Source organism: Chanos chanos, chromosome 12, assembly GCF_902362185.1.
Source record: "Chanos chanos chromosome 12, fChaCha1.1, whole genome shotgun sequence".
NCBI lineage: Eukaryota > Metazoa > Chordata > Actinopteri > Gonorynchiformes > Chanidae > Chanos > Chanos chanos.
Genome location: NC_044506.1, coordinates 7,399,451 through 7,420,195, shown reverse-complemented (window position 1 = coordinate 7,420,195; position 20,745 = coordinate 7,399,451). Strand labels below are relative to the sequence as shown.

The following is a 20,745-nucleotide window of genomic DNA, read 5'->3' as shown; positions in this document are numbered from 1 at the left end:
AGAGACTGATCATTTGCTCTGTGTGTGTGTGTGTGTGTGTGTATGTGTGTGTGTGTGTGTGTGCGTGTGCGTATGCGTGTGTATGTTTAGGTCGGCACACTCGTGCGGAGAGGACATGTCCAGCAGTGTGTGTGTGCAGCTCTTTAATGGAGAAACACAGCAGCTTACTCTGACACTGGAGAATATCGGCACAGAGACACTAGAAACTCTGGACGTCACGTCCAAAGTCCTCAGCACTAAAGGTAAGGCCTTAAACAGTGCACAAACACACACGCGCGCACACACACACCACTGAGTGAACGCGGTGACCTCTCTCTCTCTCCCTCTGTCTCTCTCTCTCTCTCTCTTTCTCTCTCTTTCTCTCTCTAATTGTCTAATTCCCTAATTCCCCTGTCCTAATCATCTACCTGCTCAGCCTTGCCCTGCCGCTTCAGACTGTGTTCCCTCAGGTTTAGTTGGGAGCATGTTCTCCTTCACTGACAGGGTCCACTGGTGCCTTGTGCACTGTTCCAGGACAGAATGGACCATGTCCCACTGAGAGACATTGAAAAAAAAAAGAGAGAGAGAGAGAGAAAACAAAAGAAGCATTCATGACTAAAGCTTAGTGATAAGAAAGTAGCAAAGCTATTCCTGAGCACTGTCATATCTGTCTGTCAGAGTGCTCTTAACACATCTCCTGCCTGTTTCCATGCCAACGCTCAACACAGCCTGCGGCAATATTGCCTTGGTGTGTTTTTTTCTTCTTTTTTTTTTCCTGTTATGGCTAATAGCAGTTTGACCCTGTCAGTACAGGCTGAATGTGGGGAATTTGGTTTCAGAAAGTCTTCCCGTCTCTCTCTCTCTCTCTCTGTTTGTCTCTTTCTGTCTGTCTGCCTGTCCCTGCTTTTGTATTTTTCTGTCTGTCTGTGTGTCTGTCTCTCTCTTTTTTGCTGTTGTCCTTACACTGAGCCTGACTCTTATCTGAAACATGTTAACCTCATAGGAACCTCACCATGTCAGAATGCTTGGATGATTAGATGAACACTGATTTTTATTTGTTTGTTTTTTCCCCACTCAAACTGTAGTCACGCCTCTCTGGCTCCTGTTTAGATTCCTGGGGGTCTTGGGGTTCAGATGAGTGCCTGATTGTTCTCTTGGTCCTCCGAATGATTTGCCCCGGGGCACGTCTGTTTTTTGTCAGGTCATGTTTTTGTTTCCGTCTCTGTCGGTTGGTTTGTGGGTCTCTGTCCTTCCTTGGAAGAGGAGGTCACTGGTCATTGGCTTTATCTGCTTCACTTACCCTAGGTTCAGCCTTACTCGATACCTTTTCACCGTCTGTTACATCAACATGCTCAACCGCCCCCCCCCCCCTCTCTCTCTCTCTCTCGTATGCACTCATTCATTACATTCACCTCCTGCCTTCAGATCAAGTTGATTGGCTGGCATAATCATTAGTGACAACAGTGCCATAGCGCTGATAATGCAAAGTGACAATAACCCACGAAACCTCTAATAAATGAAAGGACAAACGGGCAAACGACAATTCGATCTTTTTTTTTTTTTTTTTTTTCCCTCTGGTTGACCCGGCTGCTGTGAAGGTGACGTTGTGATCCTAGCCGTCATCCTGAGCTCTAAGTGGAAAGGAGCACAGTTTGGACTTTGGTTGGGAGAAACTCCGATCTCTCATTGACTGTGGTCAGTTAAAAGATGTATGAGTGAGGCAGGTCTGTCAGTATGGTAGACTGTCTGCAGACTGAGGTATGCTGTCTTTAGGCTAAGGTAGACTGTTCAGTATGGTAGACTGTCTGTAGACTGAGGTGGGCTGTCTTTAGGCTAAGGTAGACTGTTCAGTATGGTAGACTGCCTGTAGACTGAGGTATGCTGTCTTTAGGCTAAGGTAGACTGAACAGTATGGTAGACTGTCTGTAGACTGAGGTGGGCTGTGTTTAGGCTAAGGTAGACTGAACAGTATGGTAGACTGTCTGTAGACTGAGGTGGGCTGTCTTTAGGCTAAGGTAGACTGTACAGTATGGTAGACTGTCTATAGAGTGAGGTGGGCTGTGTTTAGGCTAAGGTAGACTGTTCAGTATGGTAGACTGTCTGTAGACTGAGGTGGGCTGTCTTTAGGCTAAGGTAGACTGTACAGTATGGTAGACTGTCTGTAGGCAAAGTGCGTTGTGGTTTGAAGTTGTTGAAGATGTTTGGTGGATATGTTTTGTGTTAGTTTCAAAACAAACCGTACCTGATATATGTCTCATAGCAGACAAAGAAGAGATCATTTCCAGAAGGTTTTTATTTATTTATTTGGATAGAGTTGTATGTTACGTTGACTTTGTTGATGGTCTTAAGTGACCTGAGAAGTGGTAGCAGATGCTTGGCATTGCCAGTCTGAACACAGAGCCATCTGTCCAATCTGGCCTCACCTTCTTTTGGTACAAACTGCACCGCATAATTATCTGTCACTCAAATCAGAGAAATACCACACAGCCTAATGCACCACTAACTGGGAATGCAGAGAGACAGAGAGAGAGATAGAGAGAGGGTCTGTTTGTGTGTGTGCCATGTGTGTGCTGTGTGTGTGTGTGTGTGTGTGTGTGTGTGTGTGTGTGTGTGTGTGTGTGTGTGTGTGTGCGCGTGCGTGCGTGTGTGTGTGTGTGAGAGAGAGAGATAGAGGAGAAATGTCACTCTGTCACTTTGTCTACAGTAATAGGATAAAGAATAAGTCAGTGAGTGGTTTATCCCAGTCTCCCAGTGTAATTTGATGAGGATTTGAAAGCTGGTATTTGAGTATTCTGATGGGAGTGGAGAAGCTCTGGTGAGATGCTGCATGTGTGGGATGTCATTAGTGAAATAATAATAGTGTAATAAATATGAAAATGGAAATACAGAAGGAGGGAGATCCAGAGATGTCTGTGTTGATGTACGGGAATAGCCAGGGACATAATATTATTTTAAGTATGATGTCAGATCTGCCCTTAAACTGTTAACATGACTAATGGAGAGGGAATGTCAGCCCGTGCCTGATCTATGACTTTCTCATATGAACAAAATATCTGGACACACACACACACAGACACACACACGCACGCACACACACACCACACACCACACACACATTCACACGCACGCACACACACACACACACACACACACACACACACACACACACACCACACACACATTCACACACCACACACCACACACCACACACACAAAACACACACACACACACACGCACCACACACCACACACACAAAACACACACACACACACATACACACACACACACACACACACATACACGTGCGTGCGCTCACCCTGAGGAAGACTCTGTACACACACACACACACACAGAGGATACGTATACATGTACACGTACATAGACAACACACACTTGTGCAGTCACAGATGCGCACACACATATATGCAAACAGTGATCACACACATGTACATTTTGTAATAAATTCTAAATGTTAGACATGAAAGAAATCATGTTTGGCAGTCACGACTGCCTACCATCCAGATCTTTAAGTTATGTTGTTTTCTCATTTGGTTATGTGGATGCCTTGTGACCATGTTTTTCTATGATGTTTTTAGTAAACTGAAGCATTGGCTTGGTGTGGAAAAAAGTCTTAGATACAAAACGTATAAAAACACATTGACACACTTTGATTTAGATTTTTCCAGTCAACTCAAATGTTACACCTGTTGGAGAAGACAATGTGGAATAAACCAAAGCCGGTCAGTAAAACCCCGTGAAACGCAGAACAGAGCAATAACCACTGCACTTTTCAATAACCGCTGTGCTTTTCAACCACATGACAACAATGTCAACATCCACTCCATCTCAGGCTCATCTCCAAAGGGTTAGGGGGAGGAAAAAAACCCAAAAAATCTTTCTCCAGCTGCCCGAAAGATGGACTGAGTTCTTATGTTCAGCATGAAAGAGTGGAGGAAAAAGAAGAAAAAGAGAGAGGGAGAAAAGGGGATGTCACATGGAGCCCAGCTGCTGTGGTCTGTTATTTGAGAAATGGGTCCATTATTCAGGACGGTTCAGTCTCGATGTCAGTGGCAGTGCTGTTGATATTGTTTAGAGACGGTTCCGTCAAATCAGTTTCCCCTCAAAATACTCAAAGCAGAAAAGTGTGCGGAGAACTGATGTTCCTCTTCGTGAACGCAGCAACTTAAACAGCGTATCGGCAGTAATATTGTCTTTCTCGTTCTCTCACAGTGGCCTTTATCGTTGGGGTTAATTACGATCACAGACATTATAAAAGCTACCATGAATGTCCGCCTTTATCGCCTTCCCCGTCTGTTAGTGTCTGCTCGCTGTTTTTCATTACACACACTCCACTTTTATAGATGTTGACAAACGCTTTATTCTTTTATTTCAAAACTCTGTCCTGGGTGTGCTGTCCGTTGGCCTCACTTCAAAATAAAATGAACTTGATAGTTCTTCTTCTGCTGCTTTTACTTATTCCCTCCCTCCCTCCATTTCTTTCTTTCTTTCTTTCTTTCTTTCTTTCTTTCTTTCTTTCTTTCTTTCTTTCTTTCTTTTTTTGTATCTCCATCTCTTTTTTCCCCTGTCTTCTTTCTGCTCTTCTCCTTCATTCTCTTCCTCATCTTCTCTCTCCTCTCTCTTTTTTTTCCCCTTTCATCTCTTTCTTTCCTTTCTCCATCCACTTCCTCTGTCCTTTTTCAACCCTCTCTTTATTCCCCTCCGTGCGGCCTGGTTCATTATCCAGACTGCAGCGCCATGAACCAATTAAGCTTCTCCTTCACAGAGAGCCACACACAAGACCTTTGGTGGCCATTTGATGACAGATCAGCTCTCCCTGTTCAGCTCTCACCAGCGACTAACCTTTACCTCTAATCTGTGTGGCCTGACTTTTTACCAGCGGTTCATTGGAAGTGCAGGCTGAACTATGCCCTGCTGGGAGCCGCTGTGTCTCTCTCACCTCATTTGTCTAATGTGGAGAGTTTTTGGGATAGGCCACGTAAAGACTGCTTCAGGGGAGGAACGGTTTAGCTGCTAGTGCCGCAGAAATCACTGTATTCAGTCTTCAAAAAAACAAAACAAAACAAAACAACAACAACAAAAAAGCAGAAACAGAAAACTAGAAATTCTGTTGTAGTTTTGAAGTTTTTTCCTCTTTCTCTCTCTCTCACACTCTCCCTTTCTCTCACACTCTCTCTCTCTCTCTCTCTCTCTCTCTCTGTCTCCCTACCCCCCCTTCCTCCAGCCCTTTCTCCATCCAATGTAATAGTAGAAGTGCTCTCTCACTCAGCAGGGGTCAAAGCCTGCATTTTTTTTTTTTAACTTAAATGCGAAGCACTCACACCCCTCTTTTCATCCCTGTCATGGACCTGAACTGTCCATCAGCTTGTAAACAACCAAAACTAGAGAAGTGAGCTGGTTTGCTCACTGCTTTTCTTTCTGGAGGCTATTGATAAAAGAGGGGGCTGAGGAATCCCTCGCTGTTGACCGTCGTGTGAATTATGTATGAATCCATACTTGATCTCCGTTTTTAGATGTAGATGTAGTGATTACAGACACTAACAATCTCTTTGCTGTGAAATCTTGGCTTATAAACAGCATGGGCGTGTTGTCAAGTGTCTTAACTGACAAAACTTCTGAACTTGTTGCCTCTAGGAGTCTGTCAAAACACGATACCAAAAAGGGGGTGCTCAAGTGTAGATCTTTGATCTCTATAATTACCTCTTTTATCTGGTCAAAGCATCAGCTGTACCCAGCACTGCGACCCCATGAAACTAGCGGGTTTGTGTTGTCACGTGTTCACGTGTTCGCGTGTGCGCTCGTCCGTGTGTTTGTGTGTGTGTGTGTGTGTGTGAGTGTAAGTGTAGAGAGAGACAGAGAGATGTTCACACAGTTATGGCTGTCAGCATGGTCTGGTCATATGGTGTTGTGTTGGGGGAGGGTGGGGGGAAAGGTAGAAATGACATTTTCTTATAAAGTTACAGTATGAGAGAAACGCCTGGCTGGGGATGCTACAGTGGAGTAGTCAGAGAGCAGTCAATCAACATCAGTACTGCTGTTTTTTTTTTCTTTTTTCTTTTTCTTCCCTTCTTTCTCCCTCTCTTTTTTCTTTTCCTCTTGGCAACTTTGCCTTGAGTAGGTTTGGGATGCGTCCCAGAAGCTTCTCTAAATGAAGAGCGCGTGGAAAGAGCGTCACTCGACCAAACTAATGACTGATATTAATATGCAGCCCGGGCTGCAGCTGTTCTCTGACTAACACTGGCCCTGTGTGAGTCTGATGCCGTTTACTGAGGGCTGGGGTCCCACCGCTGCGTCCATTTAGCCGCGCATTTCAGCAGAGAGGCTTCTTACTTCACCGAAAGGAAACGCTCCATCAAACCTCATCAAAATTACGCCCAAGTTCAGTTTCTCTCATACCCAGACCTGGGAACCCATCACATTGGTACATGGTTTCTTTTGTAGCTGTTGTTTTCTTTGTACTTGGGCCTCAGCCTTCTCACACTGTGCAGGTTGGAGTGTCTTTGGGAGCTCTGGTCTTGAGAGAAGATCACACTGTGAAAAGGAGTATAAATCTCTGTAGGTCTAAAGCTGAAGGAAACATTGCAGTCCTTTGATGTTACGTAAGCCTAGGCCAGAGATGCATGAGTGGAAACGCAAGGACGCGCAGCAGGGGGGACCTGGGGGGGGGGGGGGGGGGGGGGGACACGCCGTGGTCTCACAGCACGGCCACATCCCGCCGCCAACCCTGTCGCGGTACGCGCAGGGCTCGCGTTGCTAACCCCGTCATTCTGTCAGCCCTGTCAGAAGAGTACATGCCGTCTTTTCACCTGAGGCAACGCACCGGTCTGTGTTCTCTCCATAACCCCAGCTTTCACACTGTCCTAACCCAGCTTCATACACAGGGATGTCTATCCGTCAGGATGGTACATCACTGCCAGAGAATCCTTTAACAGTAACACAGTGTCTGGACTTGTCTTTTTTTTTTTTTTTTTTTTTTTTTTTCCTGTTTCCATTGACTATTAGAACCAACTTACAGAGACGTAACAGCCCATAAATACAACTGTGCTGTGTTTGCTGTGCTCTAAATGCAACACAGTGTTTTGCTTTTCTGATTTATCTGTGATCTGAAAGCTTCCACTCACGCTGTGGTACAGTTCGTTCGTTCGTTCGTTCATTCATCTGTTCGTTCGTTCGTTCATTCAGTTATTCATTCATTTGTTCATTTATCGCTGTTTTTTTAGCACTGCTTGACTTCCTCCCTGTCCCATATGTTTGTATCCTGGCTGTGAGTCTTCACAATTCACTTTTTTATATTTATTTATTTATTTGTTTTGTTCAGAATAAACACATGCATCTTTACTTTGCAAGCTTGTTTTTGTCAGTTTAAGATGTGTCTTGGTGTGTAGATTCCAGAGTGCGGAGAGGACAAACATTGTCCTGTACTCTAAAGTCTGCATCTGTGCGGAGGAGGTGCACCAGCTGTTTATACCAGCACTTTGTCTTTATAGCAGCCGCTCTCTCTTTAAGTTACTGCACTGTTCAGGGCTACACTACAGCACGGCTGCATACCAATCACATACAGCTGTTACCAACAGTGAGGGGAGAGAAAAAAAAAAAAAAAAAAAAACGTTCAAAGAGAAAGAAACGTAATGCAATATCCTGTCTTCCAATCTGAAGTAGACAATTTCCTGATTAACACACGCCCTTGAGTGTTGTAGATGGCTCTGTCAGTTCAACGGTTATGGAAAGAACGAAAGAAAGAAGAGACAGAAAAGCCTTTGAACGGCTCCTGAGTCATCTTCACGGCGTCTCTGAGAGGACCCCCTGAGACCTTCTGAGAACGTCTGAGATGTTCCCCTCACCGCACAGTGGCTCTGAATCCCGATGACGGGAGAAAAAGGACCCTGACGGAGATCAGCGCGTCTCCTCAGAGTTCAGTATCGACGGCGGCGATGTAATTAAAGCATGCCTGCGCAGCCGGCCGTGCCAGTGCACTCTGGGAGAAAGCGGCTCTCACCGTCAGACGTTCTCGCCGCTCTCAGTGGTCATTGTCTCTGCCTTTTCCTGTGCTCAGGACCAAAGAGAAGCGATGAGTCATCGGAGCCTGCGGAAAGCGCGAGGCATGTCTAAATAATGATATTTCTCCTTCATGTTCTCCGGATTTTCGTTTATTTATTTATTTACTTACTTACTTTTTTAAAAAAAAATTTTTTACCTGCAAATCAGTCAGATCTTGAGCTGAAAGCGGTCTCCGAGACACAGTGGCGAAGCAAAGGCAATGTTAGTTTAATTCACCAGGATATTTGATTTCCCTTCTTTCTGCGATCATATGAGGATGCATTTGATCAGGTGTTTAGCGTGACTCAAACACAGGAGATTTACGTGGACCCTCAGAATTGCTCTCTTTTTCTTCTGTTCTTTGGCTGTTGTCACTACGGAAGGAGCATGTCATTCCATCAGCTGTTCAATTTTTCTTTTTAGATTACAACAGAAAGGCTTTCGCCTGTTTCCCGTAAGGCCAAGAATGCACTGACACCCTACATACAAACATATACACACAATTACACATAGAAGGATAGACAGACAGACAGACAGACAGACAGATAGATAGACAGATAGACAGACAGACAGACAGACAAAGAAAAACTGTGCGAAGAGGACTTGTTATCATAGTGACAGTTATCATAGAGACACTCATACTAGGTTTCCAAGAATTCCCTCTTTTAGGGCAAAAAAAGAAAGAAAGAAAAAAAAAATGTGCCAGGGTTTTCCCTGTGAAAAATGGTCTTTGTGCTGTGGTGTGGAAGTTTCCATTCCAGCCAGCAGAGAGATGCACAGTGAGCAGATGGTACGCTGTCTCATCTAAAGGATGAGACCAGGGGGAGGACGCACACACATGGGCATATACACACACACACACACACACACACACACACAGGTTTTCCTAGCAGTCACTGTGGCAACTCCTGTGGCGTGACTGTGGTTTTTCAGAGGGGCGTTTGTGTAACCTTAGCCCCCTTGGAGCCAGCACAGGGACAAGAATGAATGGAAACCATGGACAAGAAACGCCGCCTCATCTGGCTGTGGGGACACTTTTTTGATATGACCAACAGGGGGCGGTGTAGTCAATACCAACATCCACAGGAGCAGACCTGCTGAGCAGAGAGTGAAGCCAGGGCATCGCCTGTGAGACTATGTGCTGTGCATTTCAGATCGGTCTGCTCTGTGTGTGGAATGGGAGAGTGATGGGCCCATGCCATGTCATATGTACGGAGCGAGTAGCTTGACTCCCATAGAGAACGCACGCGGGTCTCTGTCTTAAAGATACGCTTGATCTCTCTATGAGTCATAATGATTCAGATGAGAGGGGACCGCATGCATGGATTCATCTTTTCTATCATCATCATCATCATCATCATCATCATCATCATTTCATCCAATCAGAGGAGGGCTGACTAACACCCCCGTCCCTACCATATACAGACACCACCAGCCAGTTAAAAACATACACATGCACAAATCAACAGCACTGTCCATTACATATAACCACCCCTCTCTCTCTCTTGCTCTCTCGCTCTCTCTTTCCCCCTTTTTCTGTCTCTTTTCACACCCCCTCCTCTCTCTCTTTCCATCCCCCTTATCTCTTTCCGTCTCCATTTCCCTCTTTCCTCCCCTGTCAAATATATCCCTACCTACGCTGAACTACACACATACGTGTGGTTTTTGTTTTTTATTTTTTCCTTACCCATCAGCTGTAAGTCGAGTCATCACACACTGCAGTGTTTCAGTGTCTGTCCTGTTGGTGTAATTCAACCGGATGTAGATGCAGTTCAGGCAGTAACCAACAGGAATTCTGACTTTCTTTAAAAAAAAAAAAAAAACAAATGTCTGTGTCTTTTAGGTCCGAGATGGTTTTAAACTCATTTAAATGACCTATGCAAACAAACAAATTAAAACAACTGCACGTGTTAACACAGTAATTCATTTTAAGTTGTTTAGCACATTCCTTGCCAGGCCCCCATAGACCACTGCAAACAGAAATAAAAAACAACAGAAAAACAAGAGATGTCTAAAACAGTCAAATAGTCATTAGATCCACTAAAAAGACTGAAGATAAATCATTATGTTGGGAATTGAATTATGATTAAAATATCTAAGGGGAGACGGAGGCCTGAGTGAAAAGCTCTTGTATTCCTCATGACTGCTAACATCAGGGTCATATAAATCATACATTAAAATCAGATCAAATGAAATGTTGAAAATGAGCTGATTCGTAGTGATAGAGTTTAGGCAAGGTGTAGACTTTGTGTGTGTGTGCGCGCGCGCGCACGTGGTGTACTTACTTCACTCTCTGTGTTTATGTTGTGTGTATACTGTCTGAGCACAGTGTCAGCCTGAAGAGGGTGGGTACCCCCTTCTGAGTCATGATTAACCTTCTGAGTCATGTTTGTGGTAAAGTACATGTAAAATATAGAGGAATGTCAAAAAGTGTGTCTTTGTGTGCATGTGTGTGTGTGTGTGTGTTTTCTGTGTGTTTTGACATACACACTTCATATAGTCAAAGAGCTCTGTGAACATTAAAAACTTGGTACTGAGGAAGCTCTTGAGTTGCGGTCTGCTTTATGTTGTGTGTAGTGACTGTGTGTGAATCTATTTCATGTTGTGTGATTGTGTGTAAGAGAGTGTGTGTGTGTGTCGCTGTGTGCGTGTGTTGGGTTTAGCCACGATATACAGACACAAGAAGATAATACTGATAAGGGTAAGTGTGTGTGTGTGTGTGTGTGTGTGTGTGTGTTTTATGTGGTGCACAAAGACATCATACCCACTCAGATGAAATTGTTGATAAGGGTGTGTGTGTGTGTGTGAGAGAGAGAGAGAGAGAGAGAGAGAGAGAGAGATGAGTGTGTGAGTGTGAGGGCTTTGGGACTGTGTTGATGGTGGAGATTTTATCACACAGCCTGAGGATCAGGACATGCACATAGAATCCACAAACAGGCCCCACAATGACCAACCTTCAGATCCCCTTACCTTTACTATTTCTCTCTCTCTGCCTCTCTCTCTCTCTCTCTCTGCCTCTCGCTTTCTTTACTCCACCACTCTATTCTCCCTTCTTTTCCCTGTTCTCTCTCTCTCTCTCTGTTCCATTACACACCCTGCAGGACTTTCTGTGTTATTAAAGTTTCACACTGGCCGTCATTAAGGGAATGCATATTTAATGCAAATACCTTTCCGCCCTCTCAAAGACCTGAAGTTCATGACTTCACGGTGTGCGTATGTATGTATGTATGTGTGTGTGTATGCGTGTGTGTGTGTTTCATTAAGAAACAAGTTCTCTTCTCTTCTCTTCTCTTCTCTTCTCTTCTCTTCTCTTCTCTTCTCTTCTCTTCTCTTCTCTTCTCTTCTCTTCTCTTCTCTCTTGGTCAGGGCACTGATCAGTGTTTCCTGTTCATAACTAATCAGTCTCGCATTTAACCCACCAGCACAGCATTGTACTCTCTCTCTCTGTCTCTCTGTCTCTCTCTCTCTCTGTCTCTCTCTCTCACTCTCACTCCCACTCTCACTCTGCAGAAGATTCACTGGCCTTCCGTGGATTGATGCTCTAGATGATTTGTTTGTCTGTTTGGGACTGTGCGATTATACCAGCGTGTTTTTTTTTTTGTTTTTTTTTTAATAGAGTCTAAACTCCGTGGAAGATACGGATCAGTCTTTTACTGCTTTGCTGTTTCTGCCGCCGTATGAAGTTATGAAAGCCACATATGCATTCATCAAAGGGCTTCCAAAAAGAGATTGGATAATAAAGCAAAATGCCCAAAGTAAAAACACAAAGCGCTTGAAATATTACAGTGTCATAAATACAGCTCCTGTCCAATCCACCTCCGACCCTAAAGAGTATCAGTTTAAAGCACTGCAGATACTAAAAAGTATAAGTTTAAAGCACTGCACATACTAAAGAGTATCAGTTTAAAGCACTGCACATACTAAAGAGTATCAGTTTAAAGCACTGCACATACTAAAACGTATCAGTTTAAAGCACTGCACATACTAAAGAGTATAAGTTTAAAGCACTGCACATACTAAAGAGTATCAGTTTAAAGCACTGCACATACTAAAGAGTATCAGTTTAAAGCACTGCAGATACTAAAAAGTATAAGTTTAAAGCACTGCACATACTAAAGAGTATCAGTTTAAAGCACTGCACAAACTAAAGAGTATCAGTTTAAAGCACTGCAGATACTAAAAAGTATAAGTTTAAAGCACTGCACATACTAAAGAGTATCAGTTTAAAGCACTGCACAAACTAAAGAGTATCAGTTTAAAGCACTGCAGATACTAAAAAGTATAAGTTTAAAGCACTGCACATACTAAAGAGTATCAGTTTAAAGCACTGCACATACTAAAAAGTATCCGTTTAAAGCACTGCACATACTAAAGAGTATCAGTTTAAAGCACTGCACATACTAAAGAGTATCAGTTTAAAGCACTGCACATACTAAAAAGTATCAGTTTAAAGTACTGCAGGTTCTAAAGAGTATCATTTTAAAGCACTGCAGATACTTAAGAGTATCAGTTTACAGTACTGCAGGTACTAAAGGAGTATCATTTTAAAGTACTGGAGGTACTAAGGAGTATCATTTTAAAGTACTGCAGGTTCTAAAGAGTATCATTTTAAAGTACTGGAGGTACTAAGGAGTATCATTTTAAAGCACTGCAGATACTAAAGGAGTATCATTTTAAAGTACTGCAGGTACTAAGGAGTATCGTTTTAAAGTACTGCAGGTACTAAGGAGTATCATTTTAAAGTACTGCAGGTACTAAGGAGTATCATTTTAAAGTACTGGAGGGGCTACTGTTACTCAGCTTTACTGATTTTGCTGTGTCATTTTGTTATCAGCATCTTAGTTATATTAAACAAAGAAAAGTTTAGTGTTTCAAGTCCAAACACAGTAACACCAAAACTTCACCGTGAGTAACACCAAATGACACTCACCAGTGTCATGTTTACTATAACTTTAAACAGTGCTCTTAGCATCTTAAGATTATTAACAAGTAGATTTTTATTACGACACAGACACTGTTAAACTATCCCCCCCCCCTCTGTTTACATATGTCACCCCACCTGAGCGTTCAAATCTGTCCATTTCACCTCATTCCCTCCTCTGACTCTGACCTGACACAGCTAATCAAAGCATTGACCATTAGCTGGTCCAGGTGCACTGGAGAAAGCAGATGTCTGAACTGGGCATAAACATATTCCCTACACTAGTGGATGTGTAATAAAGGTAGAACATGCAGGGAAGCTCCAGCATTGAAGGATATGGGTCTTTGCTCCCATGGCTTAAATGAAATGACAGTTGCTAGGGGCGCTAGCGGGCCTGTGTTTTATGGAGAGGATGGATCTGTGAGGAGGTCCGTTTGGTCTGCGTGCTGTGTCATATCGTGCCCTCTTCCCCTTTGGGTTTTTGTACTTCTGGATCAGCAGGTCAAACCTGGTCATGTCTTTCCCACTGAATGTCATTTACCAGTACTCTCTGTTACCGTCAGACTGGGCAGTGTCTGATCCAGAGCACTCGGCATGCCAGCCCTTACTACAGGACAACCATCAGTGATCTATTATTATTATTCTTTTTTTTCCCTTTTCTCTCTCTCTCTCTTTCTGTTCGTCTATGCTTCTCTCACTCTTCCTCCCTCCAGCTACAGCATAAATCCAGTCCAGTCATCTCCTCATCCAATCAGTTCCAAACCCTTTGACTCTGATTGGCTGCTTTTTTTTTTTTTTTTTTTTTTAAATCTAATGTTTGATCCAGAGCTTAAAGAGTAAAGTGTCTGATCTTGATTGGCTGTATATGCTTTCCCAGAAGGTGGAATTTTTTGTCAAATGTGTCAGACATTAAAAAAAAAAACAAAACAAACAAAAAAAAACCCAGATCCATCTTAATTTGTGTCCGTTCTCTGGGCCAGTAATTGTTTGATGGTTTTTGGGAAGCAGACCAGTGAATGCTGGGAGCGGATCTCTGCCCCTATAGTTTTACCTGTTGGTTAGAAACTTACCGAAACTCCAGCTCATAAGATTCCATTAGTGTCGCTGCATGTTCAGACATTTTATAAAAAAAATCACTTAAACAGAGAAAACTGAAAGAACAAAATGTCATTGTGAAGAAAAGCTATGAATTAGAGAGAGGGAAAAAAGAAATGTTGGTCTGTGTGTTTCTGTAGTCTGCTGTTATAATGCTGTGCTCTTCAGACAGGACAGTGGATATGATGCAGTCAGGACATGCAGACAGAGTGTCCCTCATTCACTAGTCTTTTTGACCCTGCTGCTCTGTGACTCATCAGTACATAAAGAAAAACACACAGGTGATCAGTGTCTGGTGCATGTGCAGTGATAACAGGTGTTGTGAGAGTTGGGTCGCCACAGGCCTGCGTGTATGTGACATGACTTAGTAATAACCTGAATAGCATGAATTAAATGTTGAATATAAATTGGAATTGTTTTCGGAGCAGATGTTGTAAACGTGGCGTTTGGCAATAGCACGGCATATTTTACGAGCACAAAGACGTCAGAATGAAAAGCAAGAACAGGAAATCTCTCTTTCTCTCTCTCTTTTTTTCTCTTTTGCCCCTAGACTCATGTTTCTGTCCAGGTTTTTGATTCATAAAATAGCCATGGTATTGGCAGCCATTTAGAGGGAGTATTCCAAAGCACACAGCCATGCAGCAAAGTGATCTTCTTCCAGCGAAATTCGTACAAGCTAAGATGTTTTACTCTGGGCAGCCAAACAGGAAATGCTGTGTAGTTAAAAGGAGGAAAAACAAACAAACAAACAAAAAAACCCAAAATAAACAAAAACAAAACAAACAAACAAAAAAAAATGTATTTGCATGAAAATTATGGAAGGACACATCTTATAACTTTACTCAAAAAATTCTGGCTTCTGTTATGATGCCACTGTACTCAGTGATGTCACAGCTGTCCTCTGTGACATCGTCCTCTGACATTCTGTTTCCAGTGGTTTTTCCCCTGGCTCTCTTGTCACTGGATGGCTTCAGGGCTCTATTAGGATGTTCGATAACTCACAAAAGGCCTACGTGGAATGCCTGGAAAAGCAGGGCTGACCTGTGCTCGATTCGACATAAAGAGAGTTAAAGTGGAGAATCTTGAGTTCGACTCACTGCGGAATGTTGGCTTCTGCCTCTCTGCTCTCTCTTCATTATTCATCAGCAGCTCTCTGGCATGGATTCACTGCGTCTGAATGGAGCTTAAAGAGGAGGGAATAGTTTTCATTTCATCTCACTCTCTGTGTGTAAATGACTGCCAAGAGAGAGGCAGATAAAAGGAGAGAGAGGAGGGCTAAAAAGAAATGAGAGAGAATGAAAGAGATAGAGAGGTGGTAAAGAGAAGTGAGAGCAAGCCTGAGAGAGAGAGAGAGAGAGAGAGAGAGAGAGAGAGAGAGAATGAAAGAGAGAGGTGGTAAAGAGAAGTGAGAGAGAGAGAGAGAGTGAGAGAGAGAATGAAAGAGATAGAGAGGTGGTAAAGAGAAGGAGAGAGAGAGAGAGAGAGTCTCCTAGAAATAGAGAATTATGCAAACATAAGGAAGCTGACCTTGGCCTGTTTTGATAGGCAGACGCTTCTTTAAGCTGAACTCCTGTGTTGGTTGTGTCTTCTTTCTCTGGTATTTCATTCATCCTGAGTGTCTGTCTATCCACAGACACGACGGTCGCTGACTCATCCAATCATACCGCGGTCTCACGTAGACTTAACCAGTATTCCCTGCTAATTATGGGAACCAGTCCAAACACACACTAAACTTATGATTCATAGAGGCCAGTACAAGGCTGAGTAAATGCCTCCACAGTTAGACTGCTGAAAATGAAAGATGTCATCAACAAATAAAAGGGCTAATGGTTCCTCAGAGGCAGAGTTGGCTGCTGGTTTAAGTGGTAAAGGCTACAGGGGCTTTGGTGGTATTTGAGTTTAAGTGGTAAAGACTATAGGGGGTTTTGGTGGTATTTGAGTTGGTTGCTGGTTTAAGTGATAAAGACTGCAGCAGGGTTTGTGGTTTTTTAGTTGGTTGCTGGTTTAAGTGATAAAGACTACAGGGGGTTTGGTGGCATTTGAGTTGGTTGCTGATTTAAGTGATAAAGACTGCAGCAGGGTTTGTGGTTTTTTAGTTGGTTGCTGTTTTTTGGTTGGTTGCTGGTTTAAGTGCTGGTTTAAGTGATAAAGGCTACGGGGGGTTTGGTGGCATTTGAGTTGGTTGCTGGTTTAATTGATAAAGGCTGCAGGGGGATTTGTGGTTTTTGAGTTGGTTGCTGGTTTAAGTGATAAAGACTGCAGGGGGTTTTGGTGGTATTTGAGTTGGTTGCTGGTTTAAGTGGTAAAGACTACAAGGAGTTTGATGGTATTTGAGTTGGTTTAATTGATAAAGGCTACAGGGGGATTTGGTGGTATTTGAATTGACTGTGTGTTTGGAATGGACAGAATGCCAGAGACGGTGGGCATTACATTACCGTTGGTCATCGTAATGCTCCCAAAACCACCTTAAGAGACATGAATTTCTGTCAGAGTTTACCTTACTAATCAATCCTTTCCTGAGAGTCAAAGCTCTTGGCCAGGAGTGCCTATAATTCTAAATTTAATGAGACCAACCAGGTTGAGAAATAGGTTTTGTTTGTAAAAAAAAAAAAAAAACCTGCCAAAGCATTCTGTGGGCGTATGAAAAGGATTCGTTAAACTTTTTTTTTTTTTTTTTTTTTGTAACAAGTCTTTACTCACATTGGTGGAGCTATTGCAAACTCCAGTGGATTTTTAGTGAGAGATGCATTGCCAAGTCTCCTCTCTCCTGAAGAGTTTTGTTATCACATTGTTCTTTTCCAGTTGTTTCTGGAGAGCTCCTGTGGATTTTGCGATTTCTGTCTGCAGGTTATTTTCTGACAGGACAGACTTTTGAGTGATTTCAGTGTAGAAATTCTCCTCTCCCTTATTGAACTTTTCCTGTGTTTTGGAGACAAGTTTTATGGATTTTCTTTTTTTAAACTTTGCCATTTATGTAGTGCTGTGTTTGGTGCAAAAAAAAAAGTTTCAGGGCCGCTGTATCAGACTATTGTCTCTAAAGGTTTTTCCTGTCAGTGTGTTTAATATATCCTCGGTGATATTATTTTTCTTGTGGCGTAGTTGATGTGAGCTGTTTTCTATGGTGTAATTAGTCTGAGTCTGGGCCTTTGGTGGTAGATCTGTGTCATGTGGTAAGGTTGGTCTGAGCTGTGTGGTGTGGTGTGATTAGTCTGAACTGGGTCCTTTGGTGGTGGATCTGTGTGGTGTGATTAGTCTGAAGTGGGTCCTTTGGTGGTAGATCTGTGTCATGTGGTAAGGTTGGTCTGAGCTGTGTGGTGTGGTGTGATTAGTCTGAACTGGGTCCTTTGGTGGTGGATCTGTGTGATGTAATTAGTCTGAAGTGGGTCCTTTGGTGGTAGATCTGTGTGGTGTAATTAGTCTGAACTGGGTCCTTTGGTGGTAGATCTGTGTGGTGTGGTGTAATTAGTCTGAACTGGGTCCTTTGGTGGCAGATCTGTGTGGTGTAATTAGTCCTTTGGTGGTATGGTGGGTAGCGCTGTCACCTCAGAGCGAGAAGGTCTCTGGTTCAATTCCCTGCCGGGCGGCCAGGGTCCTTTCTGTGCATGTTCTCCTGTGTCTGCGTGGGTTCCCTCTGGGAGCTCTGGTTTCCTCCCACAGTCCAAAGACATTCAGGTGAGGTGAATTGGAGATGCTAAATTGCCCCGGGTATGAATATGTGTGTGTGTGTGTGTCTGCCCTGTGATGGACTGGCGACCTGTCCAGGGTGTTTCCCGCCTTTCGCCCTGTGTCCTCTTCTTCTGCTTTTCTCAAGTGCCTTTCTGAATGTTTTGTAAGATGTTAACCATCAGTGTTCTGTTCTGAATAACTAGTGTTAAAACCAGTCTTTCTCCTCTCTGATTGTGCTATACATTTATAGTTGTTGATGTCAGAGAAATGCGTCGTTTGAACAGTATAAACTCATGTTGTGTGGATTTTTTCATGCATCCACCACAGCTGCCATTGTGAAAACAACAAATCGTCTCTTTGGATGTAATGTGCAGAGTATCTCTGGTCTAGGTTAGTCTTTTAATGTGTGTTAATGCTCTTTCTCTCTCTCTCTCTCTCTCTCTCTCTCTCTCTCTCTCTTCCCCCGATAGAAAAACTGTTTGGGGAGTTCCTGAGTTGGGATTTGAACCAGGCAAAATCTTGCCTCCCGCTGAAACCAGGCCAGTCTCTGACTCTCACCGTCAATATCCGGGTCAAGCTGGACTTCTCTGGACAAGAGAACCTGCTTCAGGACCTCAACGACGGTGAGGCTTACCAACCCCGTCCATTTCATTCGATTTCATTTCATTTGATTTTGTCTCATTCTATTTGAATTCATTCATTCATTCATTCATTCATTCATTCATTCAGATCTGGCAAAGACAGTTTTAGAAATGGTACCAAGCTACAGAACTCAAAAAAGTCAAAAATATGACATTTGGTATGGAAGATATAACCCTATATGTAAATCATATTAAATGTCGTATATATCATATGTCAACATGTCATATTTTTTTTATTCATAGAACCCAGAAACACGCGCACGCATGCACACACACACACACACGCACACACCCACACACACCCACACCTACCTGTCATATCATATTACCGTCCGAAGTAAATGGTGCCAACCTACTATATCAATACTCATTGATTTGTTAATTCTTTATTAAGAGCATATTCTGGTGCAGATATCAGAGGAAACATTTAGCTGTTCTGGCATACTTTTGCCACTGTGTTTGTCTTAATGGAGTCCTATGGAAGAAGCCCAGATCTTGGCCTCATATGTTCCTCTTGTTTCCAGTTAATGGTAGTAATCCTCAGCCTGTGCTCGGAGAGGCAGTGCAGAGCGTGAAAATGCCCTGTCTGGAGAGTTGGTTTGGGGTGAAGAATACACTGGTGAAACCATGTTAAAATGAGCAGGTGGTCTTTCTGTTTGGCTATGACATTAGTGTTGTTGGGTGAATGTTGGCTTTGTAGGATTTTTTGGCTGAATGATGGCATAATGGCGTGCTGATGCTGGCGGGGACTTCGGGAGGGAGGGGACGGGGGGTTGGGGGGGGGGGTGGTCGTCTCTCTGGCTGCTCTGACGTTTGCCGTTTGCTGTTACAGACGGAACTGGCAAATCTCAGAGCTCTTGTGTTTTCATTTTACATTCAGGAACAGTAACACGCTAACTGCAGAGAGCCTCTCTAGCATGCATTCCTCTCTCTCTCTCTCTCTCTCTCTCTCTCTCTCTGTCTCTCTCTCTTTCTGTCTGAGTTTATCCATCCTCCTGCCTCTTTCGTTTTCCCTCAGCCCTTCTTTCTTTCTCTCTCTCTGTCATGCATGCTTCCTCTTTGTTGTTTGTTCTCTTTATCCTCTCCATTACCTGTGCAACCTCTCTCTCTCTCTCTCTCTCTCTCTCTCTATCGCTATCTTTTTTCCTCTCAGTGTTGAAGAAACTGTTTATTAATATTGATGAGGAATAAGCAGTGAAGCGCCACACCTGAGAGACAGAGAGAAAGAGAGTGTGTGTGTGAATGTGTGCATGCATGTGTCTGTGTGTGTGTGCGTGCGTGCGTGCGTGCGCGTGTGTGTGTATATACGATTATGTTTCTGCATGAATTACAAACAGTCAGGAGATGAAGTGCAGTTTTCAGAGCCTGTGTGGCCCTCTCTATTCTCTGGCTCTGCTGAAATATTTTAATTAGAAACAGGGTAATGGCAGTGCTGAGAGAGACAGATAAGAGGCCTTTTCTCCTCCTAAACATCAGCCCTAAAGACTATTCCATTAGGTTCACACGCAGGAGGGCCACAACTGCCAAACATCACCCACATTCTCTCCACTTCCAATGCTTTATTAGGCCTGTATTATACACCATATTGTTCAGCTCTAATAGCATTCCAGATCTTGCTACCCTCAGCGTTGTTGTTGGCGCTGTAATGGTTTTAGCAGGGGAAAAAAAATCAGAAATAATTATGACGTTATTGACTTTGTAATTAAAGTTGGAACGTTCCAGAACCGTGCAAAGTCATTAGCTCGCTTTGTGATAAGTAACATTTGACATTTGGCTAATTGTTAACTTAAACCTTTTTTCTCCCCCCTCCCCTTATGTTCGAATGTATTCACCCCCCATCATTCCAGTGTGGCAATGTTACAATGATTTTTTTTTTTTTTTTGCTCTGAACTCTCAGGCATGTTTTGATTGCTGTGGCTTCAAACTAATCGAAACCCCCACTGAGTGCACCGTATTATTATTCTTAAGATTCACTGGTGGAGCTCCGATCTTTTTTATTACGATTGATTGATTGATTGATTGGTTGGTTGATTGGTCGGTCGGTCGGTCGGTCGACCGATCGATCAATCGTTTGGTTGGTTGGTTGGTTGGTTGGTCGGTCGGTCGGTCGACCGATCAGTGGTTTGGTTGATTGGTTGGTTGGTTGATTGGTTGGTTGATTGGTTGGTCGGTCGGTCGGTCGACCGATCGATCAATCGTTTGGTTGGTTGGTTGGTCGGTCGGTCAGTCAGTTGGTCGACCGATCAGTCAATCGTTTGGTTGATTGGTTGGTTGGTTGATTGGTTGGTTGATTGGTCGGTCGGTCGACCGATCAGTCAATCGTTTGGTTGGTTGGTTGGTTGGTCGCTTGGTCGGTCGGTCGGTCGATCGATCAATCGTTTGGTTGG

General features: G+C 43.3%; 1 protein-coding gene across 1 annotated transcript in view; it reads left to right on the top strand.

The window, feature by feature from the left end:
* trappc9 (trafficking protein particle complex subunit 9) overlaps positions 1–20,745 on the top strand; it is a 185,120-nt gene that overhangs the window by 55,809 nt on the left and 108,566 nt on the right. The window contains exons 15-16 of the mRNA XM_030789265.1: positions 91–242; positions 18,188–18,340. Coding sequence (XP_030645125.1) covers positions 91–242; positions 18,188–18,340 — 305 coding nt within the window. The remainder of the gene's footprint in view (positions 1–90; positions 243–18,187; positions 18,341–20,745) is intronic.